Source organism: Talpa occidentalis, unplaced genomic scaffold (assembly GCF_014898055.3).
Source record: "Talpa occidentalis isolate TD23 unplaced genomic scaffold, MPIMG_talOcc4v2.1 talOcc4.7, whole genome shotgun sequence".
Taxonomy (NCBI): domain Eukaryota; kingdom Metazoa; phylum Chordata; class Mammalia; order Eulipotyphla; family Talpidae; genus Talpa; species Talpa occidentalis.
In genome coordinates this window covers 135,547,139-135,568,101 of record NW_023605083.1, presented here as the reverse complement: position 1 = coordinate 135,568,101, position 20,963 = coordinate 135,547,139, and the positions used below count along the sequence as shown (strand labels likewise).

The 20,963-nt window shown below is 67.6% G+C and overlaps 1 protein-coding gene across 1 annotated transcript in view; it reads right to left on the bottom strand.

Moving 5' to 3' along the window:
- RPTOR (regulatory associated protein of MTOR complex 1) overlaps positions 1 to 20,963 on the bottom strand; it is a 116,807-nt gene that overhangs the window by 21,090 nt on the left and 74,754 nt on the right. Inside the window, exons 10-20 of the mRNA XM_037494972.1 lie at positions 18,377 to 18,452; positions 17,680 to 17,781; positions 14,286 to 14,369; positions 13,392 to 13,502; positions 10,586 to 10,660; positions 9,769 to 9,834; positions 9,415 to 9,606; positions 8,414 to 8,554; positions 5,873 to 5,990; positions 5,209 to 5,349; positions 4,800 to 4,958 (exon numbers count right to left, since the gene is read on the bottom strand). Coding sequence (XP_037350869.1) covers positions 4,800 to 4,958; positions 5,209 to 5,349; positions 5,873 to 5,990; positions 8,414 to 8,554; positions 9,415 to 9,606; positions 9,769 to 9,834; positions 10,586 to 10,660; positions 13,392 to 13,502; positions 14,286 to 14,369; positions 17,680 to 17,781; positions 18,377 to 18,452 — 1,265 coding nt within the window. The remainder of the gene's footprint in view (positions 1 to 4,799; positions 4,959 to 5,208; positions 5,350 to 5,872; positions 5,991 to 8,413; positions 8,555 to 9,414; positions 9,607 to 9,768; positions 9,835 to 10,585; positions 10,661 to 13,391; positions 13,503 to 14,285; positions 14,370 to 17,679; positions 17,782 to 18,376; positions 18,453 to 20,963) is intronic.

The window sequence follows — 20,963 nt, the reverse complement described above, 5'->3', positions numbered from 1 at the left end:
GACTGGAGGCGGCGGCGTGCAGCTGGCGCGGCTGGACTCCCCAGGCGCGGAGGGCCTATCTGCACGTCTAGACTAAAAGTAATAAAAGATGGTAACTATTGGTGTTAGGATTTATTTTTTACAGCAACAGCAGCTACTTTCTAAATTGCATAAGACACGGGAAAACTTGCTCAGAGCGCTGAAGCCACCTCTGGGTCCAGCCCCGGGAGGGAGGAGACCTGGGCCTGCCAGCCCGGCCGCGGCCACCTGCGGGGACACCTCTGGGGGCCGTGGGCAGGCGTCCCCGTGTCTCATGTCCTGTCAGCCTTGATGCCATCCCCATGGGACACTCTAGTGACAGGCCCTGAAGCTACAGCCGACCTGGGGGGCTGGGTGCTGACAGGAGGGGCCCCAGGGAAGCCGGCCTGCCTGGGGACGGGGGCCCCGGCCGGCCTCCCCGAGTTGGCAGGTGCGTGCTACCCGCTGCTCCTCTGCCAAAAGTGAAGACCCGCAGCTGCTGCCCGAGCCCCGGAGCCCCAGCCAGGGCGGGTTGTGCCTCCCTCCCGCCATCGTGTTGCCCTGTGAGCAAGGCCTCTTGGGGCTCTGCCCGCACCGTGCAGCCCGCACGCAGGCCTCGTACCAAGTCCCCTGTGCCGATGAGGGTCTGGCCAGGGAGGCCCCCCGGGCTGGCGCGGGGCATACAGGCCCTCCCAGAAAGCCTCTTTTGCAGCAGTCAGTGGAAGTGGCTGAAGAGATTGCTGCTCTTTGGTTGAAATGAAAGGAAAAATGGGCTTCAAACAGGCGAGCATGGCGGTGAGGCTTCTATGCAGGCCGTGAAGTTTAAACACGGCAGCTTCAGGCAAAGTGGGCGCCAGAACTGAACGAGGCCGACTGGGCCTCAGCCCGTCTCCCAGCACCTGCCGCACCCCAGACCCTTCCCACCCGTTTTCAGAGACTTGAATCAGACTAGAAGTGCCGGTGAGCCTGACTGTGTGAGCGGGAGGGTGAGGAAGCAGGCCTCCTCCTGGGGGGTACACCTGCTCTGGCCCCGGGGCTGTCCACCTGCGGGCAATGAGACGCCCTCACACCCTCCACCTGCAGTGCCAAGGCTGGATGGCCTCACGCGGGCTGCAGTGCACCGCTGGGAGCACCTACTGCCCAGACACAGTTGTGCTGAGCTGAGGCTCGCACCCCGCTGCTGGGCACTTGGGGCACCGCACCCCGCCGCCGGGCACTTGGGGCACCGCACCCCGCCGCCAGGCACACAGACCTGGATTTCAACTCTCAAGGTCAGTGGACAGGTCAGATTCTGAGCTGGTTCTCGGTGTGGGGTGCCTCTAGCTAGCAGGGACCCCATGCCAACTCTTACTCCCTGGGGGGGGCCTGACGGCTACCTCCACACCCGTGAAGACAGGGCCGACCAAATGGGGACGCAGACGAGGGGTGAGGGGCCACTGCGGATGCCCTCAGAAGGACGGAAGGGGCGCCATCTTTACTGTCCACTGCGGAAGTGAGGAAGAACGAGCACAAACCCAAAGAACATAGAGGAAATAAAGAGAAATGACCGGGACGTGAACTAAAGCTGTAAATAATGGACCGACACAGCAAAGCCAAAGCTGGAGCTCGAAAACACTAAAATGAACAAACGTCTCCCAGGATTGAGAAAACGCAAATAAACATAATAGAAATGAAAAAGGCGGCAAATCTACAGAGACCAGCGAGTGAGGTCGTGAGGCTGCTCAGGAGACCCCGGGAAGGGAGAGAGGAAGCTTGGCTGAAGCGGGGGCTGCTCAGAGGCCCAGGCCCATGAGAAGGCGCTCGTGAGGGAGGGCTGACGTGACGCCGCCGTGGTCGTTGAGGAAATGGAGCGAGGCGCCGAAGGCCATCCACACAAAGCCCACTAGCCCCGGGGTGCTGGGAAAAATTCCACTCATACGCCAGAGAACACAGACACGCGTGTCACACAGACCGCTCCAGAGAACAGGCGCGGGCACGCCCCCCGCGGCTCCACGAGGCCAGAGTGGACGCCCTCCTCGCCCCCGCGGTTCCCTGAGGCCAGAGTAGACACAGCCCCTGCGGCTCCACGAGGCCAGCATGGACATGGCTTCCATGGCTCCACGAGGCCAGAGCGGACAAACCCCAGAAGCTTGCAAGGCGTGGCGGGAAGCACGGGCCGGCCTTGCTTGCAGAGACTTAGGACAGGGGATGCCCCGTGAGGGCATGGCAGCTAAGCAGGGTGGGCCAGGCCCCAGCTTTGTGACCGCCATGTAGCGGGGGGTGGACGGCAACACGCAGGGTCATGGGAGACACACCGTGAGTTCACTTCACGTATGGAAAACTAAAACCCTAACTGACTGGACAGGAGCTCCCATCACCCGCGGAAGGGATCCCCAGAAAATCTAGAGCCAGCATCACATCAAGAGGGGACAGGTGAGGAGTGAAGTGGGGCCCTCCTGGCACCCCTGCAGCAGCGCACAGCCCCAGAAGAGACCACGACCTAAAGTCAGAGGACGACAAGGTGGCTCGACCAGGCGGTCGTGCCGTTACGCGAGTCACACGCTGACTTGAGAACGCGGAGGCTCAGGCCAAGGGAACCCAGCCCAGGCCCGGTCGAGAGCTCGCTCTACGAAGAGGGGTCTCCTCCAGCCACACGCATCCTGGGAGGGCGTCCTGCCAGGGGACAGCCCCCCAGAGTGGGGCAGAGGACAGGTGCGGACAACGGGAGAAGACGCCAAGTGAGGCCCTGGCCCGGGCTGTAGCCCGCCAGCCGCTCTCTGGGCGCTTGGCCCAATCCTGGGGGGCTCTATCCATCACGGGCCTGGCCAGACCTGCTGGAGAAAGGACAGGCCTCTGCGGAAGGGGCTGGGACAGCTGGAGACCCGCGTGGGACAACAACGCCGGACCCACAACCTCCCCACAGAGACTTGATCCAGTGCATGCTTATTTAGGGAGAAAAAGGAAAACGCCAGTCCTGAATTTCATAGAAAATGTAGAAAAATATCTTCGAGACAGTGAGGAAAAAAAGAATTCAAGACACCAAAGGGTAGATTTTAAAGAAAAAGATAAATTAAAATGTAACACTTTTAGATCAGATAAAAATATCAGATAAATAAAACCACAGCTGGGAAGGGGCGTTTCAATGGCTCCGCGTGATCAGGAACTAGTATCTGTGGCCTCGGGGTCAGTCTCAGGCTGTCACCACTGCGCCTGAGCTCTATCCCCCTCAGGGAGTGACCCCCACGGCGCAGCAGACCTCTCCTATCTCCCTGCTGCCCCCTCAGCAGTAGATCTCAGTGGATCCGCCTGTTCTGCTCCCCACTCTGTCTCTGGGGAGTTCTCTCACCCCCCCACACCTCTGGCCTGCACCCCAGTTCTTCTATGGAAAACAAACAAACAAAACAGAATTGTGACACACTGCTAAAAATGAAGAGACAGGTGACACACGTTGGGAAGTGTCAGGTTCTGGACAGGTGACTGACACAAGTGGACACTGGACAGACCAACCGACCTGGAGCCTGGCCTCACGCCAGGGGAGGGGCAGGCCCGCTGGCCACTGCCGCAGAGCAAGCAGCACGGCGCGCCCTCCTTCCCAGCACGCTCACTCCTGGGAAGCCGCCCTGCACGCGACCCCGCCCACCCCCGGCACAGGCTGGGGCGGGGGGAGCCCGGGACAGCCGAGGGCAGGTGTCTGGAGAGAGGGCAGGCACGGCGGCGGATGCGCGCAGGCAAGGACGGCAGTGGGGTGTTCTTAGGAGAAGAAGCAGGCAGGGAGCCGGGGCCAGGGAGCCGAGGAAGCACCCTCAGAATGACTGGTGGGGCGGCTGGCTAGGTCCCGGGTGAGGGGGCAGAACCCTGCTGGGCCCCGGGCAGCCGCGCTGGGTCTGGATCAGAGCTCTGTGGGTGGGGGCCGGCCCAGTGTGCGGGCGTGGGGTGCTGGCGAGGGGCCCAGAGGGGGGGCCCGCACCCCCAGTATGCAGCTAAGGAGCGAGAGAGGGTGGCCTGACACCCCTGCAGGAGGACGGCTGGCAGCGGACAATGGACAGGTGTGGACAGCGGACCGTGTCTGACCGTGAATGGGGAAGCGGTGACTGCCATGAGCAGGTGTAAACAGAGGGCGAGGCTGGCATAACCTCGGTTCCTACAGCCAGGGTGGGGTGCCCGGAGCTGCGGTTAAGTCTGTGCCGGGGCAGGTACTCCTGGGGCTCAGGACAGAGTTGATGTGCAAGGGTGTGCCTGCAAAGAGGCACCCTGGGGTGCATGGCTGGAGCTGGCTCTGTGGGTCTCGACCGCCAGAGTTTCGGGGCTCCCCACTGGAGGAGGGCCTTGCTTGGGCCCGTGCCGTGGCTCTGGGTCAGACCCCGGCAGAGGGGCCACCGGGCGCGTCCTGTATGGGGGTGGTGGGTGAACGCCCGCCCCTCATCTGCCGGGCAGGCCCCTCGAGGTGAGCAGGAGGCAGAGCTGAGCCCCAGCTGGGATCCCCGCTGAGGGTGGGGGCTGTCAGATCTTGAGGGGGCCTGAAGCCCGGTAGGGCCCACCACGCAGCACAGAGCATGGGGAGAGCCGCCTTCCCACAGGAAGCCAGCAGCCCCATGCCAGCCGCCTGCGCCACACTCAGCAAGGGGCCAGGCACCTGCTGGGAGCGCCGTGTGTGCTGAGGGAGGCGCCGGCCCACACGCACCGGGTGGACCATGCAGGGATATTGCAGCTGGGCGGCCAGCCCTGCCCCCGTGCACCCCAGCTCGTCCTGGTCTCAGCAGCACGGCCGGACCTCGCTAGCCCAGTGCGAGGAGCTGCCTGCGGGGGTCTGGCGCGGGGCTCACCGATGAGGGAGTTGAGGGACGAGTAGGAGCTGACACGCCGCATCTTGTCGATGGTCTCGAAGGACAGGATGTACTCCTCGCTCTCAGGGCTGCCCAGGGTGCTGCTGGCGCTGCTGCTGGCGCTCAGGTTCCCGGGGGAGAAGGCCGCCGAGCTGCCCGCTGGCCATGGACAGAGGGAGGGGTCAGCGCCAGCGCCCACCCACCTTGGCCGAAGCTGCTGGGCGTGCAGCCGGCACCCACCAGGAGCTGGTGCTGGGGCGGGGCTGCAGTGTGGCGCGCCCGCAGTGGCCAGCTCGGGAGAGGGCGCCACGGGTCAGCAGACCCACTGCCGGCTGCACATGGGGGCGGCGGGCAGGGCAGGGCGCCTACAGGAGTCCCGGACAGTCCACCCCCGCGGCCCGGCCCTTACTCTCTTCCGTCAGGCTGAGATTCTGCAGAGACTTGTTCAAGCTCCTTGCCGTGGCCACAGCGCGGATGTTGCCATAGGAGCTGACTGAGCGCAGTCTGGGGGTGCAGGGGCTGTCCCGCACCGGGGTCAGGCTCCCGCCCTCTGGGGAGAGGAGAGGAGAGGAGCTGATTGCCCGGGTCGCAGCTCCAACGCGTTGGGACAGCGGCGAACCCGGACGGCACGATGCCCACGGAGCCGCAGGGCCCCGGGGACCGTGGGGGTGGGCCGGAGAGGCCCGGCTGCCAGGAGCAGAGACCTTGGCTGGGTGTGTGCTTGGGCCGTCCAAGCCGGCGGCCGCGGGGAGGGCCCTGAGAAGTGGGCTCGCAGGGGCAGCACAGGCGCCGCTCTCGGTCTCGGGGGGCCTCGCCCGGCCCTCCCCTCCCCAGTGCCCAAGCAGAGATTGCTGACCAGCAGCCCCGGCCCCGCAGAGGCGGCCACGTGGGGCTGGGGCTCGCGTGTGAAGGGGAGGCCGGCTCTTTGCTGCCAGGGATTTGCTCCCCCCACTGGGTCAAAAGGAGGGAAAAAGGCAGAGGCCCAGAGGGCCCTTCTGGGCTGCCCGCGGCGGGGGCGGGACCAGGGCTCAGGCGGGATGGGGGTGGGGTGGGCAGGGCGCGGGCGGCAGCACCTGTGGCGGCCGGGGAAGGCAGCGGGTAGCTCTTCTCCTCCTCCATGAACTGCAAGGCCACGGTGCAGAAGTTGCTCTCGTACTGGACGACCAGGTGACTCAGCGCCACCACCAGCTCCTGCGGGAGGAGAGCGCGACCCTTAGGCGCTGGCAGCCGTCTGCGGGGGCAGCGAGCCCGGAAAGTCAGCACCCGACGCTTGAGCCGCCTCAGACGGCCAGGTTGGCGGGGCTCGGGCCTCTCAGCGAGCGCCGGTGTCCAGCACAGTGTGGTCAGGAAGGGGCCAGCAGCCCGAGGGGCTGCCCAGGTACACACAGCTCAGTCCAGGGAGATGGACCCTGCACCAGCACTCGGGGACCTGCAAGCCTGCCGGCCGGCTGTCCAAAAACCCCAGCAGCTCCCACTTCTGTCTCAGGAAGACTCGGCAGAAAGCCAGTCTGCGGGAGCTCCGGGCCGGGGCCGCCGGGGTGCAACGGGGCTCAGCCGCCGCATCCGTGGGCTGCTCAAAAGCGCTGGGCCCCAGCTCTCTCCATCCAGTCCAGGCTGGCCCCCCAGCCCCCGGCCTGGCCTGGCCCCAGGGGTGCTCTGCCCCACCTGCTGTCCTGCCTTCCCGCCCAGGGCCCCGCCTTGCCACCTGGGGCTGCTCACTTCCAACCCCATTGCCCAGAAAGTTCTTGGGGAGAGTGGGGCACCCGCCTGGAGACCAGGCCAGCTCTGGGGCCAGGCACCGTCACGCCAGGGGTGTGGCCAGGGGCTGGTCAGGGAGGCGCTGCTGGATGCTGCTGTGGACAGGACACCACCTGGGAGGCCTGAGGTCACCCACATCTACAAATACAAACTGCCTGTGGGGGCGCATGTGCCCCCCTGCTGAAGTGGTGACAGGGAGAGGCCCGTGGCCCCTCCCCACTAGGCCTCAGACAGTGGCCGGCGTGGGGGTCACACGGTGCCTGCAGCCTGGCCCTGGGCTCGAAGGGGCGGCCGCTGGTGGGCAGCCGGGACTGCACAGCTTGCAGAGGGGGGCGGCGGGACGTGCTGACTAGACCCCATCAGGTCTGCATGCAGAGCCCTCTGCTGCTGGGATGGCCTATCTGATGCTGGACCCGTGACTTCCTGAGGACCTGGGATGAGGCCCTTCTTTCCCTCACTGGCCATTGGCTGGGGCCAGCAGAGGCGCCTTGTGGCCCCACAGTGGGTGGACAGGCCAGGTAGTGGCCGAGTGCTGGGGCACGGAGCCCCGGGGCTCCTGGCGCTGGCTCCCAGGCCTCAGGCCGTGGGCCCTGCAGTGTCACATGTGATTGGCGACTCACAGGAGCTGCTGGCAGTTGGGTCCTCTAGTGAAGAAAGGCTCGCAAGGTCCCGGGAGGCCTCCTGGACACCCCAGGAATGCCCACAGCTGTGGCCCCGCTCCCCCAAGCCTCTGCATCTCCTTGGTAGGACTGAGGCTGGAGCAGGCTGAGGGCGGGCACAGATGCCCCAAGGGCAGCAGGATGGGACTGAGACAGGGCTCCTCCCACTCCCCGCAGACGCCTCCCTGGAGGTGGGCAAGTGCCACCCAGGGCCTGTGGCAGTGCCAGGCCAGCCTCTGGGCCCTGATTCCTGACCAGGGCTTTGGCTTCATTGAGCCGAGCCGGCTCAGGGAAGGCGCGGCCTCCCCTCCACACCCTGTGAGCCCAGGAGGGCCGGGATGACAGAGGAGGGAGCCTTTCTCCCCCCACGGGGGCCACACCCGGCTCCGCCGTGCAGCTGAGGCCCTGGGCACCTGGTGCCACTGAGTCCTGCAGGGGACGGAGCCCACGCTGGGGCTCAGACCAGCCGCCTCTCTGGTGGCCTCTCCTCGCCCCAAGAATTTTAATGGACACTCAAGGGAAGGACGGATCTGCTGCTTCTGCCGAGGCCCTGGGAGGCTTTGGGGGTGGGGGAGGGGCTCTGATGCCAGCGGCTGGACTTGGGGAGGCAGCTGGGCCCTGTGCTCAGCGCAGGGCCCAGGACGGGTCAGCAGGCCCTCAGCTTGCCTCTGTAAGTCCCACGCAAGCAGGGGCAAGCCAAAGGGGTTGGGATCGGGCTGCAGGATGTGCATTAGGTCACAGCCTCCCCAGTAAACTGGGGGTCTGCCCCCAAACAAGCAAGCACCCCCACCGTGCCCTCTCCCGCAGCCAGTCTCCCCGCCAGCACCCGGGAAAGCAGGCACCCCAGGGTCTGGGGACGAGGGATCATGGCGCTGCCTGGCGGCCTCCCTGCCCACTGGTGTATGCTCTGCCCGAGGGCGGCTTGGCGGGGCGGGTCACGGTGGGGATGGCACGAGTGGGCGCGGTCGGTGAGCAGCGATCTCTGGACGGGGTGGGAAGGGCACGGCGCACTGGCTGCCCTTGTGAGTTTGGTGTGGTGAGCAAGGCCGCCACGAGCAGGGCGGGCGGGGGCCTGCCAGAGGCCACTCGAGTCTCTGGTGAAGAGGCCACGGCCAGGGAACTGGACAGACACCAGAGGCCTGCCCCATGGCCACAGACGCTGGCCAGACCCGGGCTGGGGGAGGGAGGCGCACGTACCTTGCGGACCACGGGGCTCCCGTCACTGATGAGCTGGGCCAGCATCATGGCCACGTTGTGGTCAATGGTGGTGGAATGGTCTGTCCTCTCCGCTGAGTTGCCCACGAAGGTGCCGAGGGCAAAGACGGCCGCGCAGCGCACCTGTGAGACGGGCGGGCAGGACGTGGGGTACCAGCGCCTGGCCCAGGCCCCTCTCACGGCCAGGAAAGGCACTGGAGCAGGTTGGGGTCCTGCGGCCCGGCCCAGGCATGGGGAGTGGAGGTCAAACTCCCTGAACAAAAGGCCAGCAGCCCGCTCCCCAGCCCACGGGCCTCGGGTGTGGCCGCCCATGGGGCCTGGATCCGTGCTCCACGCCTGCCTCTGGCCCGTCGGATGCAGGAGAAAAGCTCCACCTTGCTGACCCGTCCCCTGGTTTCTAAAATGTCCTGTCCTGGGCAGCTGGGGGAGGGGTAAGATGGCCCGCGATGGTCCCACTGGACACTGCGCCCAGGACGCCAGGGAGCCGGGCCCGTCTGGCGGCTCCTGGCAGACCCATGTGGAGCAATTCAGGATCGGGCCCCCGGGTCCCGAAAGATTGGGCTCCACCTGGAATTAGCTCTGACCCATGAGCCGGGCCGGGCGCAGGGGGTGGAGGCAGGGGCCGCCCTCGGCTCACCTGGGCCTGCGGTCAGAGCATGTGGGGGGAACATCGCGGAAGCCCTGAAGGTGACCCCCAGAAAGAGGCTAAAATGGGTGTGGACAGAGCGTCCGGGGAGCGTGGGTGGGCAGGGCCTGAGGGACACGCTCGGCGGGCAGAAGGGACACGCGCCGCGCCGGCATTTCCTCTCCCTGTCCACCTTCCCCCCACGACGCCAGGCTGCACTCGGGGTGCCCTGCATCTCTCTGAACAAACTGGGAAACCAAACAAACTGGAGAGAGCCTGAAGCCTGCGCACCTCGCCCCCCGGCCAGGACCCAGAACTGCATGGCCCCTCCCCGCACCCTGAGCGCCGGCGCCCTCACCTCGGGGATGGGGTCGGACAGCAGGCTGCAGAGCTTCTCGTGTGCGCTGTCCCGCACGCCGCACCACCGGGCCGAGTCGAAGTTCTGCCAGACCCGCCCCAAGCAGATGGCCACCCACTGGCGCAGCAGCGGGTGCGGGTCGGTGAGCTGCTCCAGGCAGATGGCGATCAGGTTGCCCTGGAGACAGGCCTCCTGCGGGGGAGCAAGGACACCGTGCACCCCAGGGCTCGCGCGCGTCCCTTTCAAACCCCAACTTCCACGGCTGGCTAAGCCGCAGGGCCGCTCCCCTTGGGGCCGGGGTGCGCATGGCCGTCTCCCTGCCGCTCAGACACCCAGGCCGGGGCAGCGGCTCACCTGCCCTGCGCTGTAGCCGTTGACGATCACTGCCAGGATGAAGGCCGTCATGGTCCTGTGCTCCGCCTGCAAGACAGAGGCTGCTTGCCCTGGTGGTCCCAGGGGGAGCTCTGCTGCGGCAGCGGCCAGCTCTGTGGTGTGGGCACAGCCTCTTGAAGGAGGCCTGTCAGGGGCCGGCTGTCCTCTGGGCCCCGAGGCCGCAGGATGTGCCACGTCGCCACCAAGCCTGCCGAGCTTCCGTACGTCTCCCCTCACCCTGGGCCGGTGAGGGGGCTGGGGGGTCCTGGCCAGCGTGCACGGTGGAAGGAGCCAGTCCCCAGCCTCTGTCCCCCGGCCCGCTCTGGCCACCCTCCCCCGCTGGCTCTACGAGGTGCCCTCCGCGGCTCACGAGCCCAGGCAGCCAATCCCTGGCCTTCCTGGATCGCCCGCGGCTGCCAGGAGACTTCACCCGGCCCCTCCCGCTCCACCCCCAGAGGCTTCTGTTCTCCATGTTCACAGCCCCTGCTCTTTGGCGCGGGCCAGGTGCGCCCAGCTCCTCCGCCTCCCGCTGCGAATGCACCCGCGACCCCACGGCGTCCCCCCTCCCCATGGCCTGCTCAGGGCTCGGCAGCAGGGATGTGCGGGCTCGCCTGGGCGTGGTCCCCGGGCACAGGGCCTGGGCCGGCCCCTCATGGGCCGGAGGAGACAGGACTGCGCCCAGCAGAGAAGTGACAGGCGGCCCGCAGAGCGTGCAGCTGGGCGGGGCCACTGGACACCCGCCCGCGCCCACCTCGGCCCGCTTGGGTGAGTGAGTGGGCGGGCGGGCGGTGCCACTTACAGGCATGTAGGGGTCGGCCAGCACGGAGAGGAAGTACTTGTGCCCGCTGTCCTTCACCAGGTCGGCCTGGCACGACTGGGGAGAGAGCAGAGGAGGCCTGAGTCTCCGCAGGGAGGGTGGGCACCCCACACAGCACCCGCAGCCTGGCCTCAACCGAAAGAGCAGCTGGAAGGAGGCTCCCGACGCGCCCCGGGAGGGCCCAAAGGCGGGGCGGGAAGGACGGGGTCGCAGCCACGTTCTCCTCCAGCAGCCCCAGCAAGTACAGGGACCTGGGGGCTAACAGCAGAAGCAACGGCCCATGGAATACCCCGCGGGCGGCTTGGGGGCGGGGGGGGGGGCCTGTCCTTGGCGAGAGGCCGCAGTTGCAGCTGTCGCCTGACAAGAGAGCAGGGCGGGGGTCCAGGGCCCTCGTCCACGTGAGACGCCCCGAGGGATGCACCTGCGCCCCTCTGCGGGCTCCTCCCCACGGGGTAAGTGGGCAGGACGGTTCCTCTGGGGTCTGGACCCTATGGGAACTACTACGGGGTGGAGCCGTGGGGGCGTTGCCACCTTTCTCTGTCTTCACCAGGACTCTTGCTCCCACCCTCTCCCTGCGCCTGCCCACCAGTCCCAGGGTGGCCCCGGCCCTGATCACGCCCACCCGCGGGCTGAGTGTGGGTTCCCAGAGGCGGCCAGCAGGGCCCAGGGTAGGCCGTGGGCAGGCTGCTGGGGGCGGCCACGCTGGGAGTCCGCGCTCCTGTGCCCGCTGACAGATGGCGCTCGGCACGGTGCCCTGTGACGGCCTCGGACGGCGAGCCTGGTAACACTTCAGGCCACGGCACCTCCCCTGGGGGCTGGCGGTGTCCTCTGACCGCTGCCCTGGGGCGGGGGCGTCTGCGTGGTCTCGAGGAGCCAGGGGCTGGCTTTCTCAAGTGGACCTGACGGAGGGGCTCATTTGACCTCCCTGTTGACGGTGGTGCTCACCGTCCGGCCCCCCGGGCCACCCCCCAACACTGCACCGTCGAAGCCCCTGCCCGCCCGCTGCCCCTGCCTGCACCATGTCCGCGTGGCCCCGCTGCCCGTGCCCCTCCACCCGCTCCTGCCCCTGCAGCTGGAGTGGTGAGCAGACTCCGCGCTCGGCAGGCCCAGCTCCCGAGCTCGCTCTTCCACGCCGAGCTTGGGGTGCGTGTGGAAGCCTTTGCTTGGCCCGAGGAGGGGCCCCTGGGGCTTCTCCTGGGCCCCGCAGTGGCGGCTACAGGTCTGCGGCCATCGTGTGCTGCTGCAAGGTGTGGGCTGCAGCTCCGGCTTAGGAGCCGCCGAGGAGAAACGTCGTTTCATTCCAACTAAACCCACCGTTCCTTGAAGGGCCCCAAGGGCAGGAACGGCACAGACTAGATTTGTGCTTCCAGAGTTTCCTGCGACGAGGCTTCCGGCCAGGCTGACCCGACGCCCCCCACCCGCGGGCCGCTGTCTCCTCGCCCCGCCGGGCGCACGCGGCCAGCACTGCGCGGGGCCCACTCTGGCTGAACGGGCAGATCTCTGAGAGATTTAAAGAGCTCGGCTCACAGCTTTGGCCACACCTGCACGTGTCCAGCCAGCACGTCCTCAACTACTCTCTCGGCGGCCCTTCCAGGGCCCGCCCGCACGGGGCCGCCCGCTGGGCCCAAGGCCATCTCCCCGAGCCTCGTCTGGCGCAACTCACGCCCACCAGATTTCCCTCCGCTGTTCACTTGGCCGGTAATCCCGTCCAGTACATTCTTCACGTCACGTATTGTCGTTTTCATCTCTAGAAGTTAACGTCTTCCATGTCCTGACTGAACAGTCTGGCGCAGAACAGACGTATCGTAAGGGCTTTAACGCCGCCTGCCGCCCCCGGCATCATGGGATGCGACGGCGCAGGCCAGGCCTCCGCTCCGCGGACGGTCTCCCGCAGAAGCGTAGCGTGGCGTCACGTGCACGCGGCTGGTTTGGGAAGAGACCTCTGGAAACGGGTTCTCTGGAGAAATCCGCCCTGAGGGTTCAGGGCCGGGCTGCCCTGAGCTGCGCCCCCTGCGTCCCCGCAGTGCCCCCGGCCCTGCTGTTGGTGGCTCGGGGCTCTCCCATGCTGCACCCCCGGGAGCGGTGTTCCTCCCCCAGACAGGCCTGCCTTTGCAGTAGAGGCCTCCTAGTCTCCCCTGACTCTGCAGGAGCCCCCCATGACACGGTGGGCGCGCGACACGTGCCTGGTAGAGGAGGGTCCCGCTGAGGGGGCCCCCATCCTTCTCCACCTTGGCGAAGCACCCCGGGGGGCCCCAGCCGGGAGAGCTGAGCACAGGGCGGGCCTGGGGCCTGGGGCCACGAGGTCCGTCACCACAAACAGGACGCGGCCCCCCAGCCTTCCGGGAGGGTGCCTGGCCTACCAGCCTCCTCCCGGCCACACCCACCTCCTGCCCCTGCCCCCCGGCGCGTGCCCCAGCCCTGTGTGGAGCTCTCATGCCCCCGGAGGCCGCGGGGGGCAAGTGGGGTCAGGGTCACCTGCTGACCAGAGAGCCTTCCTGTCAGGGCGGGGGGGGGGGTGATGGGTGTGGGGCAAGGGCAGGGCCAGAGGCCCCAGGGGAGCACGACTTTGTTCTGGAAGGGACGCGCTGGCCTGGCCACAGGAGGGTGGTGGGTGCCAAGCCTGGAGGTCTGGGGAGGGGGGAGGATGAGCGGTTTGGGCCCCTCAGAGGGGAGCGAGGAGGCGGCGAGGCCTGGCCCCTACACCGCACGGCCGGGCTCGGCTCGGCTCTGGGGGCCAGGCAGCTGGTGACCCCACGGTGCTCCCACCCACGGAGGGCAGGCCACTCACGCTGTCGACGGCGAGAATCTTGGCCCAGATGAAGACGAGCAGCGGCCGCAGCTCTCGGGCCGAGCTCTGCAGCAGCTTCAGCACGTAGGGGAAGATGCCGACAGACAGGGCCTGGGGAGAGAGGGGCGGGGCGGGGCGCCTCGTTCACTCGTGGGCACGGGCCGAGGCGGCAGAGCTCAGCCGGGCAGGCCCCCGGAGGGCGCAGGGACCGCTGTCAGGCAGGACCCAGGCCCCTCGAGGCTGCGGTCATCGATGGACCATCCTGCACCCTGCTGTGCCCACCTCCCTGAGCTGACCTCCTTCCGGGGACGGCAGGAGAAGCTGGGGTCTTGTCAGGTGGGGTGGGGCTGGCGCGGGTGCTCCACTAAGGTGCCCTCTCGGCAGGGCTATCAGAGGGCGGTTGGCCCAGGGCTGCCTCCCTTCCTGCTCTGCCCTCAGCCCGGCTGCCATCCCACAGGCGCCGGCTGGCACCTGGGGCTGTGACCAGGCTGGCTGGGCCTTGTGTCCCCCGCCTCCCCCGGCGCCTCTGGTCAAGGCCAACCTGGCGGGCTGCAGCCACGGCTCACGTGCCAGCCTCTGTTCACGTCGAGCAGAAGCTCCCGTGGCAGGAGCGCCAGTCAAGGGGCCAAGTTCAATCAAAACCAAAAGTGATCGCGTGAACCAAACTCTGAGTGGTGGCCGTGTCCCCTGCTTCTAAGGAGCGTGGTGCCACCGCCAAGCTTCACTGAGGTGATGAGGCGGCGCCATAATGGCCCCCCTCTCGTGGGTTCCGCGGTGCAGAACCCCGGGGCCAGCGTCTGCAAGGCAGCGGCCGCCCACGGCCACAGCAGTGCTGAGACCCCCCCACGGAGAAGGTGGCCGCCCGCCCGCCGTGGTCAGGGCACAGCTACGCACCAGGCTCACTGCCCAGGGGCCCAGGTCCAGGAACCTTCCCAGCAGGTCCAGGGCTCGCAGCCGGTGCACCTGGCTCAGCAGCACCTGCGGGAGGGGGGGCGTCAGGGAGCCTGTTCTCCAGCCGCGGGAGAGCCGCCGCAAAGCACCGGGGCAGGGCCAGCCGTGCCGCAGCTGCCATGCCGGCGTCTGCCCCTGTTCCTGCTCCCCTCCTCACCTGGCCGGCCAGGAGCATGGCCACAGCGCCCTTCCCGCCCTTCCCGGCAGGCATGGGCGGGGCCCGAGGCCGGCAGGCTCTTGTGGACAGCTCGGGGTGGACCCCCTGGCGCTCTGAGTGCCTGCCTGGGAAATTCCGAGGCCCAGGCCCAGTCACAGAACACAGCCTGCACTCGCCGCTCGCTACCCGCCCCACCTCGGCCGCCCCCATGACGTGGCGCCACCCCCAGGATGGCCTCCCTTCAGGGCAGCAAGGCGGTGGGCGGGGAGGTGGGCCCGGGGGAGGCGGGCCGGGGAGAGGTGTGAGCTCGGACCAGTCACTGAACCTCTCTGCCCCTCATGTTCACTCCCAGAGCGGGTGGCCACAGCCTGCCCAGCCGGTCCATTCAATTAGCTCACAAATTAAAAGCTCCTGGGACAGTGACAGCCTGTGCTGCGTGGCTGTCGGCTGATAGGTAAAAATAAAATACCCTTTTAATCTAAATTTCTTTGATGACAAGCGAGGTTGGGTTTTTTCCCCACAGGTTAATTGGCTGTTTCTCTGGTAAACAGCCCACGCGTGTCCGTATTTCCTACTCGACGTTCAGCGTTTCCTAATTGCCATGAAAGAGTCTTACAAATTAGAAAGGGCAGCCTCTGGCAGACACGATTTTTTTAAGTTACATCAAAGTCTTAAGTTTCCGTGGTGCCGTCTATGCTGCCCCGTCCGCCGCCACACGGGGCCCTCCGGCAGACAGCATGTCTGCCCGACGTCCGCCACTCCCCGAGAGGTTCTGGGGTGCTGGCTTATGTGGGCTGGGAAGCCTCTCCCACCCCCAGGTGGCCGCACAGCCACGGCCACGGCCCGCTGTAACGTGGGTGTTTGTGGGGCAGCGCCCGCTCCGCCCCAACCCCTGGGCCCCGGGCCTCTGCCCCGGGGGGCGGCGGCCCTGCACAGAGGACCTGCTGGGCTCCGTGTGGGCCTGGGGACAGGTGCAGTGTGGGTAGGCCCTTGTGGGGCAGAGGGGCTGGCAGGGTGGGGCAGGGGCTGGCAGGGTCCCTTGCAGGGGCAGGGTGGAGGGAGGGTCACGCAAGGTGGGGACAGAGCAGGGAGGGCCTGAGCGCCACCAGGCTCCAGGGAGGGGCTGGGAGGAGTCAAGAAGGGGTGCATGCTGAGGTTTCCACCGGGCGGGCCGCTGGGTGGGCCAGAGCCATGGGGAGGCTTCTCAGACCGGGGCCCGTGGTCTGGGGCACGGCCACCCTGCTCTTCTCGGACGACGCCTGAGTGGCGTCTTGGGGCGCAGGGGGTCTGGGCGGAAGCTGGCAGGTGCCGTGGGTCCACCTCCTGATCTACCTCTGCTCGTCACCTGCCAGCTGGTGCAGGTGTGCAGTCAGGGTGCAGTCAGGGTGCAGTCGGCGGAGCTGGACAGCGGGGGCCGGAGTCACGCCGAGAGGGCCCAACGCGCCCTCATGCCGTGAGTGTGGCTTGGGTGGCCTTCCCCTCGGGCAGCCAGCGCCATGGGCTACAATCCCAAGACTGGCAGGCGGGCCCGGCCTCAGGGTCCCTGTGCGATCTGGACTCGGCGGTGCCAGGGCCGCCATGAGTGGTCTCTCGGGGCCATCACCGGGCGCGGGGAGAGTCCTGCTGCAGCCCCCAGCAGGCCCGGCCGCGCAGCTGTCAAGCAAGCCTCTTTCCCGTCCCTCCGTTATTCGTACTTTTAAAAACTGGAAGCCGGTGTAAGTCCAAAGGACTTTTACGACAAGGACCCTTTCGGCGAGTCTGCACTTTTTAGCAGACTTCCTGCCGCCGCGCCCGGGCCTGCGGGAGTCGAGGTGAACGCGGGTGAACAGAGTGGGCCTTGGGGTCTCCCGTCCGCAGCAACAGGTGCCACTGTGAGCCAGGTGCCAACCCTGGAGAGCACTCGGCACCTGCCTGGAGAGGTGCCTACCGCGGGGGCCAAGGCACCCCCCAGGTCAGTGAGATGGGAGCCACCAGTGTGCCCCGTGTGTGTGATGGCGACACCCCACACGCCCGCTGCAGCGGCCGCGGCTGCGACCCGGGGACGAGCTCTGGGCGGACGCCCGCCGGGGTGACTGCACAGTCCTCCCAAACCCCTCTGTCCTCTTCCCAGGGGTTGGGGTTCTTCCTTCTCTGCAGTTCGGCAGGTCCTGGAGGCCCCCCAACTGTCCACACAAGCAGAACGGACATGGGGGCTGCTCGGGAGTGGGGTGGCTGTGCCCGCATGTGCACGAGGGCCCGCGGCACGGGTGGGCGCCCCAGTCTGGGAGGGGGTGATGTTTGTGGAGAGGGCGGGGCGGTCAGCACTCCTCCCGCCAGGGTGGGGGTGACCTGGACGGGGCGGAACCTCAGTTGTGCCAAGTGAGTGGCCTCGATGCCGGGTGGCTCTGGGGAGAGCCCAGCAGCGGGAAGGCGCGGCCACGCTCGCTAGGGCCACAGGGAGCGGTCGCCTGTGTGCCACGAACCCTCCGGGCGAGGGGGGCTGGAGGGCGGGCGTGGGTGGCGGCGGCAGTGCTGCAGGGTGGCAGCGTCCTGTGGGGAGGGAGGCCCGGGTCCTCCGGCTGGACGTGGGGACGCTCGCCCCACTCCACAGGGCAGGCGAACCCGCCCCACCCGCAAACCGATCTCCAGGCTCAAGAGCGAGACATCAGCCTCGGGGCACAAAGCGCGGTCTGAGGCTTGTTCCAGAGCAGACGGCTCTTCTCGGTGGTGACCCGACTGCCACCCCCCAAAGAACACACCAGAGGCCGGAGCCCGAGGGGCCCTGAGCCGCCCACCTGCGATGGATGTCGGTTCTCCGCCACCGCCCCCACTCACTGCGGCGCCAACCTCCCGAGCTGCGGCTGCCCCGCAAGCACAGCGGGCTGTGAGAGTGGCAGCCCCCCGCCCCCGCCACTCCCTCCTCCCTTCCCTGGGGCGATGGGTCAGCCCCTGCAGAAAGCACTCTCACGCCAGGTGGGGCTGCAGCCGAGACCGCACCCAGTGGGGTTGGGACCCAAACCTCAAGGTGCTGGCAGGGGAGTCCCACGGGGCCGGTGAGAGTCGCCCGCGCCGCCGCGGGCCCGTGGGAGCAGGCCGGGGCTGTACGCCCGAAGTGTGCCTGCATGGCCGGCTGGCTGCACACGGCAGGGCTCCCTGGTGACGCGCGCGCCGGCTCGCGGCCTGGGCTGGCCTGGGACGCACCTGCAGGACGATGGGCAGCTGCTCGGGAGGGCTCCGGTTCTCCACGCCCATGGCGAGCCACACCTGGAAGGCGGTCAGCTGCTCCGCGAAGAACGGGCTGTGCTGTGGACACAGAGTGGGCAGTCAGGGGCCCCACCGCCCCACTTCCTCCCAGGTTGGCCTGCGGGCGGGTTCACAGGTGTCCGCAGCTGGAGACGCTGCCACACGCAGACACACCCCACCTTTTCCACCCAAAGCTGCCGGGAGAAGCCCCGGCCCAGCTGTCGCGCTTCCTCATGCTGCGGCCGATGCACAGAGCAGCCTCCCGGCAGGTAAAGGGCACCCGAAAACACCCCACATGTCTGAGGGGCACGTCAGAGCTGCATTTGGGGCCAAATCACCAGCCCACCCCGAGCCGGAGCTGCGGTGCAGAGTCCTGGGGAGCCAGGCAGCGAGGTCGGCGCGGTGGAGGGCCCTGGGGAGGTTCTGCTATTCTAAGTGGTGGGTGAGCCCAGCGCCCCCCCGTGTCCCGCTTGCCGCCCTGTCCAAACACGCAGGGACTGGGTGTCAGGGCTGAGACTCCCCCACTTACGGCACCTCACTGCTGAGAAGAGGAGGCCATGGGGAACCCTCGGGAGCCCAGAGTCTCCTCTCTGGGCCCGGTCAGACGGCTGGGCCTGCAGGGGCTCCCGCCAACCCCGGTGACCTAGGGACTCACCCGAAACGCGGTGCCTTCCTCGATGATCGTGGGCAGCTGAGAGAGACAGATGTCCACGGCGAGGTCCCAGGCCTGCCTAGGGAGGCAGAGGAAGGCCCAGGGGTCACCAGCAGCCACTGGGCGGCCCCAGCTTAGCCGCACGGGCACCCACGGCACCTGCCAGCCGCTGGTATCCAACGTCAGAACAAAGCTTGGGGTAAGAGGGATGCCCCCCCCACTTTCCAAGGTCATCCCCCCACCCCCGTGCCCCCTGGCCCGGCAGCGCCCATGAGCAGAGCCCTGGGTGGCAGCAGACGCAGCCCCAGACATGAGCCGGAGAGCCAGCTGGGCGGGTGTGGGCACCAGCAGCCCCAGGGTCAGGGCCTGGGCCCCCAAAGGCGGGGTGTACAGGGGGGCCCATGCACTGGTGGTGCAGCCTGAGGCGGAAAGACCACACTCTCTGGTGTGCGGAGGTGACGGTCTTCCACACCTTCTCTTGGGCACCATCCTCCCAGTTCGTCCTGTGCCGACCTGGCGCCCCAGCCCAGGCGGAGGGGCCACAGCCCACTCCAGCTCTGGCTCCGGGCTCAGCCTGAGGGGTGGCTGTGGCTCCCGACACCCTGGGGACTCCAAGGTGTTCCTCCACCCCTGTGAGGCAGGCCCCTGTGCAGCTGGGAGGCCAGAGCACCGACGGGGCTGGCTCCGAGCCAGGCAGCCAGGGTGCCGCGTGAGAACTGAAGGCACTGAAGGCACCTTCTGAAGGAACGCTTGGCCCCGCAGAGGATGCGACGGTGCCAGGCCCCCGCATCTGCTTCCCAAGCTGCTGTGTCCGGCCGGACCTCACTGCCACCGAGGCCCAGGCCAGGGGGCCTCGCCAGCACTTACTGCACGAGAGGGGGGGGCGACAGCTTCAACGCCCACAGAGCGGTCTAAGGAGTCTTGGAGAAGGGGCTTCCACCCCCACCCCGCGCTGGCAGCCAGCCCTGGCCTCGGGTGTGGCTGTGAGACCGCGCATGTGCTCGCCTCCCTAGGGCTGGGGTCCCAACCATGTCTCCCTTGCTGGCCTGTGGGAGGCCCTGGAGGCCAGGAAGCCGCAGCAAGGACCCGGAGCTGCGTGTCCTGCCACCACATTGCAAACGTGGCCCAGGCTCTCATGGCCACTGGCCAGGTGGCCTCCCAGGGACCCAGCGGCTCCTGATCCTCGCGCTCTGAACTGGGGCACACAGGGTGGCGGTCAGCATGGGGACTGGGCGTCCAGCCTGCGGCCTGAATGCCAGAAGGTGGCCTCTCAGGACCCCTTAATAAGGGCCCGAGCAAGAATCTGGCACGAACAAGATGAAAAAGCCTTTCGTTATTAAAATACATGAATAAACCTCGCTCCCAGCTGGCCCTCCGCACAAGTGTGCCCTTCCCCCGCCAACGTAATTAAGCGGCAATCAGGAGATAATCAAAAGTGCCTTCAGCCACGGGTGATAAACACCCCCACGGGCTCCGCAAACGGGCCTGCAGGACGCGGAGCAGGGAGGGAGGCAGAGTCCACCACGGCAGCCCGGCTCTGGGCGACGCCGGAACGTAACGGAGCAGCCCCCCGAAGGCGAGGAGGCGCGTGCGGCTGGGGCGGAGGCCGGCCGCCGGCCGGGCCCTGAGCCTGGGGTCCTGCTGCCGGACCTTCCACTGGAGCCTTCCCTCCCGCAAAGCCAGTTTCCGGGCCCTCCTCGGCCAATCGTCAAGACCGCGAGGCCGGAAGGCTGACGGCCCGCTAAGCCTCCCGCTAAGGCTCCCCGGGGGACGGGCGGCTGTTCCTGGAAGGCTGTGAAGAACGAGGCCATGCAGAGGCCAGTTCCGGCTGCTCAACCCCTCTGTGGGGAGCGCAGACACCCACAGAGTGGCCCCGCGCGCGCGAGCGAGTAAGCGCGACCTGAGCTCCGTCAGGCTGGCCCCATCCCTGCCAATCCCGGGATCCGAGCCAGAGCAGCCATCCCCTGCGCAGCAGCCCAAGGGCCTCGGCTCATGTGCAGGCTGGGGGGCTGCGGGTGGGGGGCAGCCATGCAGGAGGGGGCTAGGGCCGGGGGCGGCGCCCGGCCCTGGGGAGGGGCAGTCAGCCCTGAGCGGAGGCAGAGGGGAGAGGGGCGAGGCCCCCCTTGGGTTCTTTTTTACAGAGGGAGAGGGTGGGGTGGGAGGCGCTAGAGACCCCCTGCGCACCCCTTTCATCTGCAGATTCGCCTCCACTGAGCGTTTTACTCTTGATTGAAACTGGCTGCATCTCCTGGGGTAAAGTCAAAATGAACTTGGAGCCTTATCTGGGGTTCTCAGCAGGGGGGTGGGAGAGGGGCCTCGGGATCCCGCTGGGTGGGCTGCTGGCGCGGAGGCTGGTGCGGGAGCCCCGCGGAGGTGTCTGGATTCGCACCTCCCACGCCGCGCGAGGGGCGCTCTGCTCGGCGGATCCGGGAGGCAGGCGCTGTGAGCAGCTAAGCGAGTCCCGGCCGGCACCGCGGCGCAGGACGCGAGCTGTGGGCTGCTGCATGAGTCACTGCTGCAAACGTGCCATCCGGGCATGAGCTGGGGTTTTCAGGAAACAGGCCTGAGAAGGCAGAAGGCTGGGCGGGGG